The sequence below is a fragment of the Molossus molossus genome, unplaced genomic scaffold, assembly GCF_014108415.1.
Source record: "Molossus molossus isolate mMolMol1 unplaced genomic scaffold, mMolMol1.p scaffold_m16_p_32, whole genome shotgun sequence".
Classification (NCBI taxonomy): domain Eukaryota; kingdom Metazoa; phylum Chordata; class Mammalia; order Chiroptera; family Molossidae; genus Molossus; species Molossus molossus.
The window spans coordinates 1,871,127-1,888,667 of NW_023425369.1; the positions used below are offsets into that span (position 1 = coordinate 1,871,127).

General features: G+C 44.2%; 1 protein-coding gene across 3 annotated transcripts in view; it reads left to right on the forward strand.

Annotated features, from left to right (window-relative positions):
* FRMD4A (FERM domain containing 4A) overlaps nt 1-17,541 on the forward strand; it is a 227,492-nt gene that overhangs the window by 188,169 nt on the left and 21,782 nt on the right. For all 3 annotated transcript variants that reach the window (XM_036281184.1, XM_036281185.1, XM_036281186.1), the window contains 3 exons: nt 10,908-11,041; nt 14,468-14,590; nt 16,872-17,100. In XM_036281184.1, the coding sequence (XP_036137077.1) occupies nt 10,908-11,041; nt 14,468-14,590; nt 16,872-17,100 (486 nt within the window). The remainder of the gene's footprint in view (nt 1-10,907; nt 11,042-14,467; nt 14,591-16,871; nt 17,101-17,541) is intronic.

Sequence of the window (17,541 nt, forward strand, 5' to 3'; positions counted from 1 at the left end):
TCTACAGCACCATGTTAGACAATTGCGTACTTGACAAAGTGTTCCACTTGATATTTTTGGTACCCACCTGGCACTATACATAGTTATTACAATATTCTCGACTGTATTACCTGTGCTGTACTTTACATCCCTGTGACTATTTTATAACTACCAATTTGTACTTCTTAACCCCTTCACCTTTTTCAGCCAGTCCTCCAACACCCCCTCACTGAGCCACACCAGCCGGGCTGTACCACAGCTTTTTTTTTTTTTTAATCCTCACTCGAGGACATTTTTACACTTTTTGTTCAGGTAGAATGGGAGGGAGAGAGGGGAACAGAGAGAGAGAAAGAGAGAGAAACATGGGGCCGGGGACAAACTGCAACCGAGGTACGTGCCCTTAGCAGGAACCGAACCCAGGTCTCTCTGGACCGCAGGTTGACGCTCTAACCGCTGAGCCAAACCGGCCATGGCTGTACCACAGCTTTTTAATCCACTTGTCTATTGATGGGCAGTGGTATGCTTCCATATCTTGACTATTACAAATAATCCTGCAGTGAACATAGGGGTACATCTGTTCTTTTGAATTAGTGTTTTGAGTTTCTTGGACATGTAACCAGAAGTAGAATCACTGGGAATTAAGGCAATTCTATTATTAATTTTTTTTTTTTTTTTTAGAAACTTATATAGTGGCTTCATCAATCTGCATTCCCACCGACAGTGAGTGAGGTTTCTGTTTTTTCCACATCCTTTCATCAACACTTGTTGTTTGTGGACTTATTGATGAAAGCCACTCTGATACGTGTGAGGTGATATCTCACCGTGGTTTTAATTGGCATTTCTCTGAAGATTAGTCATGTTGAACATCTTTTCATATGTCTGTTGGCTATCTGTATGTCCTCTTTGGAGATGTGTCTATTCAGATCATCTACCCGTTTTTTAATTGGATGATGATGATGATGATGATGATGATGATGATTTTTGGTGTTAAGTTATATGAGCCCTATAAATTTTGCATATTAACCTGTTATTGGATGTTTCATTGGAGAATGTCTTCCCCAATTCAGTAGGCTTTTTGTTTTATTGATGATTTCCTTTGCTGTGCAAAAACATTTTACTTTGACATAGTCCCATTTGTTTATTTATTTTTTCCCCTCTGCTCAGGGAGATAATGTCAGAAAAAATATTGCTAAAAAAGATGTCAGACATTTTATTGCCTATGTTTTCTTCTAGGATTTTTATCGTCTTACATTTAAGCTTTTAATCCATTTTGAGTTTATTTCTATATATGGTATAAGAAAGTGGTCTATTTTTATTTTTTGCACATTATTTCTCCAGTTTTCCCAACACTATTGTATATTCTTGCCTCCTTTGTTACTGATTGATTGACCATGTAGGTGTGGATTTATTTCTGGGCTTCATGTTCTGTTTCACTGATTTTGTGTGTCTGTTTTTATGCCAGTACCATGACATTTTGATTACTATAGTTTTATATCAGGTAGTGTGATACCTCCAATTTTGTTCAAGATTGCATGTGCTACTTGGGATCTTTTGTGGTTCCATGTAAATTTTTAGATTTTTTTCTAGTTCTGTGAGAAATGCCATTGAGATTTTTATAGGAATTGCATAAAATTTTAAATTTGCTTTGGGTAGTATGGATTTTAAACAATGTTAATTCTTCCTTTTTATGATCATAGTATGTACTTCCATTTATTTATATCTTTTATTTTTTTCTTTATTGTCTTTAATTTTCTGAGTACGGGTCTTTTACCTCCTTGGTTAAATTAATTTCTAGGATTTTTTTTTTTTATGCAATTATATAGGATTGATTTTTTTTTTTTTTTTTTAAGTTTCTTTTTCCGGTAGTTCATTATTGGTGTATAATAATGCAACCAATTTGTAAGTATTATTTTGTATACTGCTAACTTTCCTGAATTCATTTATCCGTTTTCGTAGTTTTTGGTGGGATTTTTAGGATTCTCTATATACAGTGTCATGTCATCTGCAAATAATGACAGTTTTATTTCCTTCCAGTTTGGTACCTTTATTTCTTCTTGTCTAATTGCTGTAGATAGAACTTCCAATACTATGTTGAAAAAGAGTGTTGAAAGTGGACATCCCTGTCTTGTTCCTGATCTTAAGAGAAGCAGTTTTAATTTTCCACATTGAGTGTGATGTTAGTTATCATATGTGGGTTTGTCATATATGGCCCTTATTATGTTGAGCAATTTTTTCTCTATTCCCACTTTGCTGACAATTTTTTCATAAATGTGTGCTAGATGTGTCAAATGTTTATTTTGCTTCTATGATAATGATCTTGTGATTTTTATCCTTCATTTTGTTTATGTGGTGTATTATGTTTATTGATTTGTGAATATTGTACCAACCTTGCATCCCAGGAACAAATCCCACTTGATCATGGTGTACGATTTTGTAATGTATTCCTGAATTCAGTTTGCTAATATTTGCTTGAGGATTTTTGCATTTATGTTCATCAGTGATTTGGCCTATAATTTTCTTTCTTTGTAGTGTCTTCATCTGGAGTCTTTACACTTCTTGAGTTTTTGGAATATTTTAGAAGAATAGGTAGGTGTTAGTTCTTTGAAAATTTGGTGAAATTTACCTGTGAAGCCATCATGTCTAGGACTTTTGTTTGTTGGGAGTTATTTTTTTTCTTTTCTTTTTTTTTTTTACAGCTTTGATTTTACTAGCTATAATTGGTCTTTTCAGAGTTTTTAATTCTGCTTGATTCTGTTTTGGAAGACTGTATGTTTCTAGGAATTTATCCATTTCTTCCAGATTGTTCAGTTTGTTGGCAGGTAGTTGTTTATAATAATTTCTTATAATTATTTGTATTTCTGTGGTGTCAGTTGTTCATTTTCCTCTTTCATATCTGATTTTATTTATTTGGGTCCTCTCTCTCTCTCTCTGAGGAGTCTGATTAGAGGTTTAGGAATCTAGTTTATCTTTTAAAATAACCAGATCTTGAGTCCATTGATCTTTTGTATTGTTTTTTTCTTAATTCTTTTTCATTTATCTTCACTCTGATCTTTATTATTTCCTTCCTTCTACTCACTTTGACTTCCTTTGTTGTTCTTTTTATCATTCCTTTAGGTGTAAGGTTAGATTGTTTATTTGAGATTTTTCATGATTTTTTGTGGTAGGCCTGTAAAATGCTATGAATTTCTCTCTTAGGACTGCTTTCACTGTATACCATAAATTTGGGATTGTTGTTTTTATTTTTATTTATTTGAAGGTATCTTTTGATTTTGTTCTTGGTCTTATTGTTAATCTAGTCATTGTTTAGATTATCTAGCCTCCATGTGTTTGCGTGTATTTCAGAGATTTTTTAAAAATTGATTTTTAATTTATGCCATTCTGGTTGAAAAAGATGCTTGATATCATTTTAATTTTCTTAAACTTATAGGCTTGTTTTATGTCTTAACATGTGGTCTATCCTAGAAGATGTTCCATGTGCACTTTAAAGGAATTTATATTTGCTGCTTTGGGGTGAAGTGCTCGGAAACTATCAATTAACTCCATCTGGTCTAGTTTGTCATAGAAGACCACTGCTTCCTTTTTTCTTTCTGTCTGGAAAGTCTATCCATTGATGTTAAAGGGCTGTTCAAATCCCTACGATTGTATTACTGTGGATCTCTCCCTTTATATCCATCAATATTTGCTTTATATATTTATGTGCTTTTTTAATTTTTTTTTTTTTACCTTCACCCTAGGATATGATTTTGTTTATTTGTTAGAGAGCGAGGAAGGGGGCGGGAGAGAAAGACATTGATGTGAGAGAGAAACTCAATCAGTTGTCTCCTGTATGTGCCCTGACCAAGGATTGAACCTGTGACCTAGGTTTGTGCCCTGACCAGAAATCAAACTTGCAACCTTTTTGGTACGTGGGACAATAATCCAACTAACTGAGCCACTCAACCAGGGTTATTTATGTGCTTTCATGTGTGAGGTACATTAAGTGTTTATAAGGGTCATATCCTCTTGTTGGATTGATCTCTTTATATTATGAAATGGCCTTGTTTGTCTCATAGCATTTGTGTTAAAGTCCATTTTGTCTGATATAAATATTGCTACCCCAGCTTTTTTCATATACATTTGCATAAAATGTCTTTTTCTATCCCTTTTCTTTCAGTCTGTGTATATCTTTCATTCTGAAGTGGGTCTCTTGTATATGGCATATATATGGATCTTCTTTTCTTGTTCATTCAGTTATCCTACAATTTTTGATTGGAACACTTAATTCACTTATATTCAAAATGATTATAAATAGGTACATATATATTACCATTTTATTTTTTATAACTGTGTTACTTTTTGTTTTACTTTCTTCTTCTTAAAGAAATTCCTTTAACATTTCTTATAATACTGGTTTGGTGGTAGTGAACTCTTTTAGCTTGTGTCTGGGAAGCTTTTAATTTCTCCTTCAATTTTAATTGATAGCCTTGCTGGGTAGAGTAATCTTGGTTGTTGGTCCTTGCTTTTCATCATTTTGAATATTTTGGGCTAATCACTTCTGGCCTGAAATGTTTCTATTGAAAAATCAGCTGACAGTCTTCTGGGAGCTCCCTTATAGGTACCTAACTGTCTGTCTCTTGCTACTTTTAAGATTCTCTCTGTCTTCAACCTTTGCCACTTTAATTATGTATCTTGGTGTGGGGCTGTTTGGGTTCATCTTGTTTGGGACTCTGTGCTTCTTGGACTTGTGTGTCTGTTTCCTTCATCAGGTAGATAAGTTTTCAGTCATTATTTCTTAAAGTGGGTTCTCAATTCCTTGCTCTCTACTTTCTCCTTCTGGTACTCCTGTAATGTGGATATTGGTACACTTGACATTGTCCGAGAGGTCCCTTAAACTATCCTCATTTTTTATACTTTTTTTCTTTTCACTACTCTGATTGGATGTTGTCTGCTACCCTGTCTTCCACATCACTCTGATTTGGTCCTCTGGATCATCTAGCCTGCTGTCGATTCCCTCTAGTGTAGTCTTCATTTTAGATACTGTATTCTTCATTTCTGACTGATTCTTTTTTATGGTTTCTATGTCATTTTTTTATGTTTAATATCTTTTTGTTTAAGTTCTTGCTGAGTTCAACCATTCTTCCCCTAAGTTTCTTAAACATCCTTACAACCATTGTTTTGAACACTCTATCTGGTAGGTTGCTTTCTTACATTTCATTTAGTTCTTTCTCTGGGGATTTCTCCTGTTCTCTCATTTGGGGCATGTTTCTTTTTCTCCCCACTTTGGCTGCCTTTCTGTAATTGTTTCTGCATATTAAAGAGATCTGCTATGCCTCCCAGTCTTTTCTTTTTCTTTTTCTTTATTGCTGTTTTAAAGGGAGAGGGAGAGAGAGCTAGAAACATCGATGAGAGAGAACATCGACTGGCCTATCCATGGGTGGGGTTGTCTCTCAGGCTGGCTGACTGTGAGAATCGATCCTGACCACAGTGTATGAGCTGCTTTGCAGGGAGTGGTGCACACAATAAAGTGGAATTTGCCCCAGCAGGGTCTAGTGCCTTCTGAGATCTTCCTTTGGGATGCTGCTTGTGGAGCTAATTGGGTTGTGCTCTGATGTGGTCTGAATCCCATCACTGTTTATTGTTTCTGGGAACTCTTGGGAGGGACTCCAGTGCAGGTCAATGTCAGGTGCTGCCTATGATAAACCCTGGGCTACCTGTTTGAAGTTACAAAGTGATCGAAAGTTTGTTGCTGCCTTTGCTGGGACTGGGTGGGTGTAGAAGGGGCCAAGCTACACCAAGGCCGGCTGCCACCAGCTCAGGGCCCAGAGACAGGTCAGCAAAAGGCCCAAGTCACCTCAAGATCTACCTATGACTGTCTGTTAGGCTCAGTCACTAAAAGAGCCTCTTGCCGTAGGTGTATTGCATGAGCAGATTCTTAGTGAAACACCAGGTAGGTGTGAGTGGTGTTCACCAAATTGATACAGATTCAAACTTGGTGCCAGTGGTGGGTCTGAGGCCACTTAGCAAAAGTCTCAGGGTACACAAAAATCAGCTGCCACCCACTGGGTGCCCATAGACTTTTGTGGTGGAGCAGGATGTTGGAGTTGTCAGGATGAGACCAGCAGAGTTTATCAGGCCCAACTGATTAAGAGCTGTCCGTGTGAAGGGAGTGCTCTATTTAGGAACAGTATTGCCAGTGGGACCTGTGATGGAAAAATGGCCCCCAATCTTGAGCCATACAATTCAGTCTCCCCCTGAGTCTGCCCGGGCCTCCTTGTGAGCCTTCCAAGAAAATGTAGTGGTGACAAACTCCTTTCATTTTTTCTCATCTGGGAAACTCTGTCTCTTCAATTACAAGTGATAGCCTTGCTGGGTAGAGTAATCTTGGTTGTAAGTCTTAATTTTCATCACTTTGGATATTTTGCTAATCCTTTCTGGCCTGCAAAGTTTCTGTTGAGAAATCAGCTGACAGTCTGATGGGAGCTTTGTTGTATTAATTATACTGTTTTTCTCTTGCTACTATTAAGATTCTTTTTGTCTTTAATTTTGGCATTTTAATTATGATGAATGTTGGTGTGAACTTTTGGGGTTAATCTTGTTTGGGGCTTTCTGCACTTTCTGGACTTGTATGTCTATTTCCTTCACCACATCAGGGAAGTTTTCAGTCATTATTCAAATAGGTTTTCAGTGATTATTCAAATAGGTTTTCAATCCCTTGTTCTCTCTCATCATTCACTATGATGAGAATGTTGGTATGCCTGAGGTTGTCACAGAGATCCCTAGCCTCATTTTTTTAATACTATTTTTTTATTTTGCTGTTCTGATTGGGTGTTTTCCACTATTTGTCTTCCAAATCGCTGTTTAGATCCTCCACTTCATCTTATCTGCTGTTGATTCTAATGTATTCTTAATTTCAGTTTTTGTATTCTTCATTTAGACTGGTTCTTTTTTTATGTTTTTTATCTCTTTGTTGAAGTTATTACCGAATTCACCTATTCTTCCCCAAGTTCATTGAACTTCCTTGTAACCAGTGTTGTGAACTCTATCAGGTAGATAGCTTGTCTCCATCTTATTTAGTTCTTTTTCTGGAGTTTTATCCTATTCTTTCACTGGGGATATGTTTCTTTGTCTCCTAGTTTTTTCTGACTTCCTGAGTTTTTCTCTGTATTAGGTAGAGCTGCTATGTCTCCCAGTGTTGGGAGAGTGTCCTTGTGTAGTGGGTGTCCTGTGAGGCCCAATGGCACAGTTTCCCTGTGTACCTGAGCCAGGTGCTCCAGGAGTGTCCCTTGTGTGTGTGTTCTCCTGTTGTAGTTGAACTTTAGTTCTTGTTGGCACATCAGTCAGTGATATTGACCCTCAGTTTGACTGGTTGTGAGGGCCGGCTGTGACTACAGTAGATAAGCTGTTGTGCAGAAGCTGACCCCGCAGAGTGGGAGTTGCTTCAGCAGGGCTCTAGTGCCAGCCGAATCCACCCTTTGGGTGTGTTTGTGAAGCTAGTTCAGTGGTGCTCTGCTGTCTTCTGAAGCCAGGCACCAGGTGTATTGCTCTGGAGTCTCTTGGGAGGGGCTCTGGTGCAGGCCAAAGCTAGCCACCATTTGTGCCTGGTTTAGGGCCGCCTAGTGGGAGCTAACTCCTAGTGGGAGTTATCTGCAAGTTGGTTGCTTCTTGTGCTGGACTTGGGCACACTTAGGAGAGACTGTGCTGTTAACCAAGGCCAGCTGGCACTATTGTCTGGATTGAGACCCTTGGGTGGTCCCCACAATGTGAGCTGAGGCCAGCCGCCACTTAGTTGAAACTACATTCCAGGCCAACCCTGGCCAAAGTTTATGCCAGGTGTGGGGCTGCTTAGGAAGAGGTACAGGGCACACTGAGGCCAGCCGCTCCTTGTTTGGGGTTTGTGAGCCTTTGAGAAATTTTAGGCAAGTCTGCAGTGTGAGCCAAAGTAGGCTGTTCCTGTGGGAAACCTGCTGAAATAGTTCAGCCAGGTTTGGGTGGGGTTTCAGGGAATCACCAGGGTGGGGCAAACAGCATTAGCCAGGTTACTGAAGAGCTCAGATTTGGCACCCACCTGAGCCTGTTGGCTGGGTTGGGGAGGTCTCAACAAAGGACCAATGGTGCCTGCCAGCACTTCTGTGCCCAGAGAGCATGGCTACCCCTCCAGCCCTCACCCTGAAGCTGGTCAATTTAATTACTTCCTGTATGTTGGGGTGCTTTTGCAGCTGCTGCCTCTGCACTGGAGCCCAGAGTGAGTGCATTTATGGGCAAGTGAGTCTGTGTTCGGGCTCTTTAGGAGGACGCCTGGGTCTGCAGCAGCCCTCCATCTCACCTGGATACAGTCCCTACTGCTTTTTACAACCAGGTGTTGTGGGGACTCCCCTTCCTGGCACTGGGGCCTGGGGCTGGGAGCCTGGGGTGGGGCTGGGATTCCTTGCTCCTCAGAGAGGACCTCTGCAGCCGAGATGTCCCTCTTGATTCTTATCGCTACGTGTGGGTGTGGGACCTGCCTGTTCTGTTTCTTCCCCTTTTACCAGTGTCTCTGTGGCTTCTTCTGTATGTTTTTAGTTATAGGACTTCTGTTCAGCTAGTCTTCAGGTGGTTCTTTTTTTTTTTTTCTCTGCTAGTCTTTTATTTTATTTTTATTAATTAATTTATTTCTGTTAAGGATGTTTCTCCTTTTCCCTCCTCATGATCCTACGCCCCCCACCCCACATTGTTGTCTATGTCCATTGGTTATGTATATACGCATATGTGTTCCCTTCTCCCCGCCCCCCTCCTCTGAGGTTTGTCAATCTGAACCCTACTCCTTTCTATGTCTCTGGCTCTGTTTTGTTCATCATCTTATTTTGTTCATTATATTCCACAAATAAGTGAGATCATGTGATATTTGTCATTCTCTGATTGACTTGTTTTGCTTAATATAACACTGTCCAGGTCCCTCCATGTCATCTCAAAGGATAAGAGATCTTTTTTTCTTACAACTCCATAGTGTTCCCTTGTGTATATGTACCACAGCTTTTATATCCATTCATCTATTGATGGACACGGGCTGTTTCCAGATCTTAGCTATTGTAAATAGTGCTGCTACGAACATGGGGGTACATATATTCTTTCTGATTGGTGTTTCAGGCTTCTTAGGGTTTATTCCTAGAAGTGGGATCACTGGGTCAAATGGCAGTTCCATTTTTAATTTTTTGAGGAAACATTTATGTGGTTCATAATGATAGTTGTTATGAATTTAGTTCTAATTTTGATATGGTTGTGGGAGGAGGCAAACATAGCTTTTACCTGTCCATCTTGACCAGAAGCTCTCTGAGATGCCTTCTTTACAATCGGAAGAAACTGACCAAATTGACTGGGAATTCTAATAAGATGATGTTCATATCTGTCATCCATTCACTGAATTGTCCAAAAATGTTTTATATGGAGATATAGTTGCTATCCCCTCTCCCCAAAAAGCCTGCTCGAATTTTTATTGGCATTGCAGTGATTCTGTTCTTTAATTCCTGGTGTCCTGACATCTTTGTGATGTTAAGCTTTCAATCCATGACCACACGACATCTCTCTGTTGTCTTACGTCTCTATTTCAGTAAAGTATTATAGTTTTCATTGTAGAGATCTTGCATATCTTTCATTAGATTTCTCCCCAGGTATTCGACATTGTTTGATTCTGTTGCAAATGGCATCACGTGAGGCCTTTGAATGCACAGCCAATATCACTTGTCTGTTTCCAACACTTCTGCTCACCATGGGCGTGAGAAGCAAAGCATTAATCAGCTTTTCCTTTCCCAGGGAGTCAGTGCATCTAACCCATCAAAGTAAAAAGGTATAATAGCTTTGCTGCAGGAAATTTCAGAATCCAAACATTGCAGCCAAGAAATTATGCTTTCTTCTAACCTGAATCTCCCCAGTTGGCATTTCGGCTTATTTTCCTTTAGTTTGGTTCACAGTTTGCCTTTCCCAAAGGTTTCATATCTAGCAGTCTGCTGTTCGGATCATCATTCAGATAGTTCTGCCACATTGTAAAACTATGTGCAACTTTTATTAAGAGGGGATTTGCTCATGATATAGTGTTAAGTTAAAAAATAAAATAAACATGTAATTTTTTAAATGTATGGCTTAGATAGAAAAGGTTAAAAGAAAATGTAAGATCATGGTTATCTCTGGATGCTTAGCTTCTGGACTATTTTGATATATGTCTGCATTTTCAAAATGTTAATGTTAAACATGTGTTTTCTTTCTATTAAGCAAAAATATATATATATCTATATATATCTATATATATAGATATATATAGATATATATCAGCATTTTTTGTCTTGTTAAGCTTCACCTGAGAATATTTTTTCTATTGATTTTTTTTAGAGAGAGTGGAAGGGGTGGTGCAGGGAGAGAAACGTCAGTGTGAGAGAGACGCATTGGTTGGTTGCTTCCTGCATGGGCCCGACCAGAGCCAGGGATCATATGAAACCCAGCTATGTGCCACAACCCTTTGGTGGGTGGGCCAGCACTGTCAACACCTAGCCATGCCCGCCAGGGTTAAAAATAAATAAATAATACATAAATAAAATCAGCATTTTTAAGTGGAAAAACACAAAACAAAACAAAAACACAACTACCTATTAAAATTACTGGTTTAAACATCATTTTGCTTTTCACTGTACAAAGTCTGTTAAATTTGGCTAGTGAAGTTAAAACAGCTATCAGACAGATCTGAAGAAGATCAGAACTTCTTTTTCACACGTGTCCGATTTCCCGCCAGGGCTCCGACCAGCTGTCACAAGCGCTGAGCATTCTGTCCTCACACTTGGAACCTGCAGCACCTGTTCTGTTTCACGCGTCCTCGATTCCCGGGGTGAATCCCAGATCCACGGTGTGGGCTGCAGTTACATTTCCCGTGGTCCAGATGTGTGTCCCCAGGGGGCTGGCCTGCTAACTGCGCTGTTTGTTGACAGGTTCTCAGGAGTCGGACAGCTCGCAGTCCGCCAAGAAGGACATGCTGGCCGCCTTGAAGTCCCGGCAGGAAGCTCTGGAGGAGACGCTCCGCCAGCGGCTGGAGGAGCTGAAGAAGCTCTGCCTCCGAGAAGCTGTGAGCAGTTCCTGTTCCCTCCCGGGGGATCTGTGATGTCTGTGCCCTGTCTCCACATGCTGATCAAAGGGAATATTGATAAAGAGATCGTAAGGGGAAAGCAAGGTCTCTCCTGATACACAGACGTTGGAAACGTCCACCCCCTGCCTCGGGCCGCTTCGCCGGCGGAGCAGGTGACGTTGGTGGAACCAGAGAAAGCAGGTCCCGGCAGAGTTCCAAGTGGGACCTCACTCCAGGCTGGATGACCGGGAGCAATTCCAGTCATGGCAGCAACTGATAGTGATAACGTTTGCAGGGTCGCCCCTTGGTTTATAAAGCATTTTCTCTCACGATGGAACCTCCTTGAACGGGGTGGTTTGCCACTGCCTAAGATTTTGTGTTTGAGGGGAGTTTTGTGCCTTTTATTTCTCTGGAGGCTCTTTCAGATACTGTGTCTTTGGAAATCATGCTAAGAAGCATCACTGGGAATCAGTGAGGAAACCAGGATTTCACTTGATACATCATCTCCTTTAAAACTCATCTGATGTTACACTCCTTAAAAGAAAGAAAGAAAGAAAGAAATCTTAGCCTAGTGATATCTTTTAAGTTTTACGCAAAGCAACCTTCCTCAGGCTCGTGTCTGCACTGGTCTCACGTTTCGCTGGGACTCAGAGGCTGTGACAGGCCACCGTTGCATTTATTTGAATGTCCCCTTCCACCTTCTTCTGTTTATTCTGCAATTCTCTGTTAGCACATTTGAAGAATTGAATTTTTAATGCCACACACATTACAGTGCACGTGTGTGAGCACAGACATGTGTGTGCGTGCACCTGGACAGGACAGGGCAGGGCCCTCCAGAGAGACACTGTAGCTGGATAACCTTACCCAGAGCTGTACTGGTGAACAGTTGAGAATCAGAAGGATAAAGAGCTCCTCAGACTGTGTTCCCCGCCCCCCAGTAGTAGTGCCTTGCCCTCAGCCAAATGAGTGGGGACCTTAGAGTGAGATCACATCACATTGCCACTTGGCTTAATTAGGCTCTGGATGGATTTACACCGGAGCCAGCTCAAAGCCAGACCCACATTAACACAAACCCATTGCAGACCTTAGGAGAGCAAGTGCCCTGGGGGAGGGAGGGAAGGAAGGGGTAGGACTCCTGAGCAAGCTTTTCCTGGTGTCCTAAGACCAGGCAGCTCCCTGGGCAGGGCGTGGCTCTCTCTGGTGATGACCAGCGTGGCTGCCTCTGGTTTGCAGGAGCCACAGGCATTTGTGTGAAGAATATGCTGGAAGAATTTTTAAAGGTACAGCTTTGGGTGTCTGCACTTAATAATTTGCAAAGACTTGTTTTGTTTTTAATAGCAGCAGTGTCCCTAAACCGAGCAGTGAGAGTCTCCCTTCTGCTCAGGTTGTTCTCTGCTGTCAACATTACAAGAAGCAAAAGCTTTGTTTTCCTTCTTTTGCTTTGAGTTTTGAAAGACACAATGAAACCCTCTTTAACGCACGCTGACCCTGCCCCGACTCGTTCCTCCGTTTCTGAGGTCGGTTTAGGGACAGGAGCGCCTCTGGCTCCCTCTGTTCGGTACCACACAGCATGCCCTCAGCTCGGAGCGTCCAGATGCACTGTTTGTGCAAGGGGAGCTTGAGGGGCAGCCAGAAATGCCAGAGTGAGAAGAGCAGAGGAACCGAGCCAATCCCCCACAACAGTGTGGCTCTGGTTCAGTGTGAAATCAGATTAAATGTGGAGAATCAAGGCCTTGACTCAAATTCCTTCAAGCGGATGGTGGAAAATCAGTAGCCTCATTTTTTAAAACATAGTATTTTGTCTTAAAACCACAGATGCTTTTTAGACTTGCCATGTTAACAACTTTCCCTTGTATTTTCTTTTTACAAGTTCAGGTTAAAAAAGAAAGTTCTAACCGTATAAAACCCTCAGTGTTTATGTTATTTATAGACTGACTTTGAGGGAAGCAGATAAAAACGTTGCAGAATAAACACATAAGGACTTTGGCGAGATTTGAACCACATTAAAAAAAGAAAGAAAGAAAGAAATGGAGGAAGATTGCAGAGCATTCCATACTCAGACAGTTGGCCTTTGTTCTCCAGAAGGCTTACAGTGAGGGACAGAAAGGCCAAGGGTTCATCCCCAGGAGAGTGGGGAGTGGGTGTGCTGGTACATGCCACATACACTCACATGAACACGCCTTGCACATGTCCATACGCCCAAGTGAGAGCGTGTGTGTGTACACACACCCCAGTGCACACATACACCCAGTGTAAGCACGCGTGCACACACACGCACACACAACACGGAGGGGAGGAGAGTCCTGATCACTCTTCTTCTTAGAAGGTGGGTCACCACCTGGAATCTGATGGTCTGGGCTTCCCACCTGTTGGACCCTTGCCCTGGCCCTGGCCTACCCAACACAACAGCTTTTTGTGTGATGATGAACTGTGAGCTCTTCCTTGAGTCTGTACCACAGGTATTGATTTAGGACCAGAAACCAGGGCTGGGCCGTGCCGGGAAGGGCCACCTGTCCTGTTGGCGGTTCACAGTGGCTCTGCCAGGTTCTTCTCGTCTCTGAAAGTGACCACTTGCCGCTGACACCCTGGCTCCACCACATGGATTAGCTGCTGATTGAGATTTGATCTCTGTTCAGTCCAGACATGGCCCCTCATGTGAGCCCAGTTCTAAGCTGTGCTCAATCCTCTGACCTCGATGTTTGCAGGATCCTTGGCACTGTGGCAGTGTGTCAACTGCTTCACTGTCATACTCACAACAGTTAGACTTCCAGCGCCCACAGCACACCCAGCAGGTCTGCTTTAACAGCCTGGTCAGTCATGCGGGTTATAGTTTCAGTTTGTACGAAACTTTTATTTGTATACATTTAATGTCTTTTAAGCTCAGCCTGTTCCCTGAGTGTTGGCTGAGTTGGAATAATGATCACATTCAGTGTGTGATTTGTGACAGGCATTGTTCTGGAATTTGCCATATAAATACTTCTCTTCCTAAGCAAGCTCAGACATTTTCTTCTGAGGTATCGGTGAGGGGCGAGCAGGGAGCCGGAGCGACCAGACTAGGTGCTGGCTCTGCTCCATGTGGCTGTGCCACCGCACTTGGCGCTCCATGGACAGGAAACACGGGGGAACTAATGAATGAATGAAATGCAACTTGTATGATGAAAGCCAAAGTGACTCTGTTGCCGTGACAGACATTACTTTGGAAAAAGCTTTTTAATTTGCATCTGCTTCGCAAAGAAAAGACTGCTCACCCCTTTTTAGAGAAATGAAATCACAATTCAGAAACTTATTAACTCTCATTTAGGCATTTTTCTTCAGGGTACTTTTTCACATCTCTGCATTGAGGTGTGTGTGTGTTCGCTAGAAACCAAGCACGTTCCCCCTCTGATGTTCATCCTCTCCTCCCCTCACACTATTGCACATTTGCAGGAGCTGACAGGCAAGTTGCCCCTTGAATATCCCCTGGACCCAGGGGAGGAACCACCCATTGTTCGAAGAAGAATCGGGACGGCCTTCAAGCTGGATGAACAGAAGATCCTGCCCAAGGGAGAGGTGCGTCCTCCTGGCTGGTGTTGGATTCTCTCACAGTTTGCAAGGGCTTCCAGGTTTTCTGTGGCTGTGGCGGCACTCTGCCCAGTGCCAAGTGCCCTTCCCCATCCCTCAGTGCCTTTCTTTGCCTCTGGCCACACTGGAGGTTGTCAGGATGTGGCTCCATCGGTGGGATTAGCTTGCTTGAGCTCTCGTAAGCATTTTTGGTGGAAATCTGACACGATAGGCCTGTTGCAAGCTGTTAAGTTAATGGAGGAGAACATTCTAATAGCACCCATTGCGTGTGTTTTCAATGGCCTCCCAGCCCTTTGTTGCTGAGAGCCTGCTGTGGGTTAGCGTGAAGGTGAAATCACAGGAACACGGGTGTCGTGGAGCCAGTGGAAGGGGCGGACCAGACTCCTGAGATCTGCACCAGGAGGTCCCGGGGGGCTGGTGGCCGCACCAGAATGCTCCACCCAAATCTAAGTCTCAGCCTGGCAGCTTCCTGTTCTGTACAGTGAAGGTCACAGTCCTTTTCTCTGGGCCATCTCTAGGGTTAAATGAGCTTGTATATGGAGGGAATTTAACCTGGGTCTGCACACCTGCGTGGTGATAAGTAGCTTGAGGTGGAGGGGACAGAGCAGGACAGTGTGGCGCTGTGCAGGGGCAGGGTTCTGTCAGATCAGAACTGGGTGAGGGAGGCCGGGCTTAAGACCATTTAGTCAAGTATTTCTTAATCATCAAGTATTTCTGTCATCAGAATTGCCTGGGGAACTTCTCCCCTCTGCTGAGCAGACACCATGCACTTAGCTTTTATGAGGAGACCCCACTTTAGTGAGTGATCCCCCATTGTCCTTCCCACAGTCCCCGCCCTCCGCACCTTCTCACCAGCTGCTCTTTCACACTTGTCAGCAAATGGTGCGTCAGTTCCCCGAGAGTCCAAGTCCACTCCCGTCTGCTCGCCTGTCCCTGCGCACATTGGTCTGAAGTCACTCACAGGGAGGACCGCAGAGTTGGCTGGTGTGCTGCAGAGCTGCCCTGGGAAGGAGGAGCTCCCGTTCCTCCTGGAAACGCACTTGGTGGCCCCGTTCTGTGCAGACCGGCTGCCAGCACCGCCGGGCTGTCTGAGTAGCGAGGACTCGTCCTGGGCGTCCACGAAACACGGGGCAGTGTTTGAACCAGGGCTCAGCACTGCTGTGTGTGTGGGGGGCACACTCCTCACAGCCCAGCCTGTCCCTGCTAACTTGTTTCCAGGCCCCAGAATAAAATCAAGCTGAGAGTTTTGCCCTGGATGGAGGCCCCAGCCTGGGGTGTGGTGCCCAGAGGCCAGAGGTTTTATAGGCTTCTACCTGGGAAGATCTGTCTGTTGATTCTGAGAATCCTCACACTGTGCTCCTAGGTAGCCAGACGAGTTCCTGCCAGACCCTGGCGTGACTGCAGTCCCCCAGGGCCAGATGCAGGTGTGGTCTCCCAGGGCACTTTCTGGCACAGCTTCATTTCTCCTGTGACCAAAACTCTGGGAAAATTAACCCATCTGCTCCTTGTGGCCAGGGTAAGGAGCAGAGGTAGAGGGAGGTGCACACGGAGAGGAAGGGAGCCCGGACACAGTCCTAGGAGTAGTGGGAATGGTCCCACTGTCACCAGCCATCCCCGCCTCCCAGCCCGAGCAGAGCTGTCATGAGGAGCCAGTGTGAGAGGGACACTGGGACCCGCAGAAAGGGCTCCCAGAGAGATGTGGGTGAGTGGGGCCAACCCAACACCATGGGCTCAGAATGGAGAGAGAGGGGTGTGCAGGAAGGTGGGGGAGGGGCACCTCGGAGCCCCCTGGTAGCAGGCCCGCAGAGGAGCAGGACAGAACGCTGCTCGGAAAGTAGTGCTGCATCCTGTGCCCAGACGGAAGGGAAATACCAACCGAATGGGTCTGCATTTCCACATAGCCTTGGTCTTCTTGAACCACGCTGGAGACTACGGAAATGACGCCAGGAGACCTCACAGCCCTCAGCACGGGGAACCTGCTTCTCAGGGATGGGCCATGCTCAGACTATCCTTGTCTCCAGAGTGGGACACGGGCCAAAGGTCTCAAAAGTGCATGTGCCCAGGGCACCGGCTGCCAGGGATTTTCGGATGGGGCCACTGCAGGTTCAGGCAGGGTCGGGGTTAGGCAGTGGGCTGCTGGGTTCCGAGTGCCCGTGGTCCCCAGCAGTAAGGAAGGCTGGCTCACCTTGGGACAGGGGTGGGGGCAGAAAGGACAAGTGTCTGCCTGCCGAGTATTCTCAAGTGTGAGCCCTGGCTCTCCCTCCCACAGGAAGCCGAGCTGGAACGCCTGGAACGAGAGTTTGCCATCCAATCCCAGATTACGGAGGCTGCCCGCCGCCTCGCCAGTGACCCCAGTGTCAGCAAAAAACTGAAGAAACAACGGAAAACCTCTTATCTGAATGCACTGAAGAAGCTGCAGGAGCTGGAGAATGCAGTCAATGAGAACCGCATCAAGTCTGGGAAGAAACCCACCCAGAGGGCCTCGCTCATCATTGACGGTCAGTGCTGAGCCCACTCCCCATGATGGGCTGCCCCCACTGCCCTGGGGAATGGGCACCAGTCCTGTTAGTGGGCCAGAGCCCAACTCCTGGCATGACCTAAGCAAGCTACTTAACCACCCTGTGCCTTCATTTTCTACCTATCAAGTGAAGCTAAGAAGTCCTGAGATCCAATGAGAGCAATAAAGTGCACTCAGGTCCTTAGATGAAAGGGTTTTGCCAACCAGACTATTATTGCCTCCCTGGGAGAGCCTGCAGCCATGAGCTAAATGCTCTCCCAGCCCTTCTGTGTGCTAAGCCCAGTTGACTGTGCCTGTTCAGCTGTCCTAAGGGCTGAGCAGCCTGTCCCAGTCTGGAGGGAAAGGTGGACATCTGGGCTGCCTGCAGCCAGCACCCCATCACCTCTGTGCTCCTCTGTGTCGGGACCCAGATCTGAGGCTG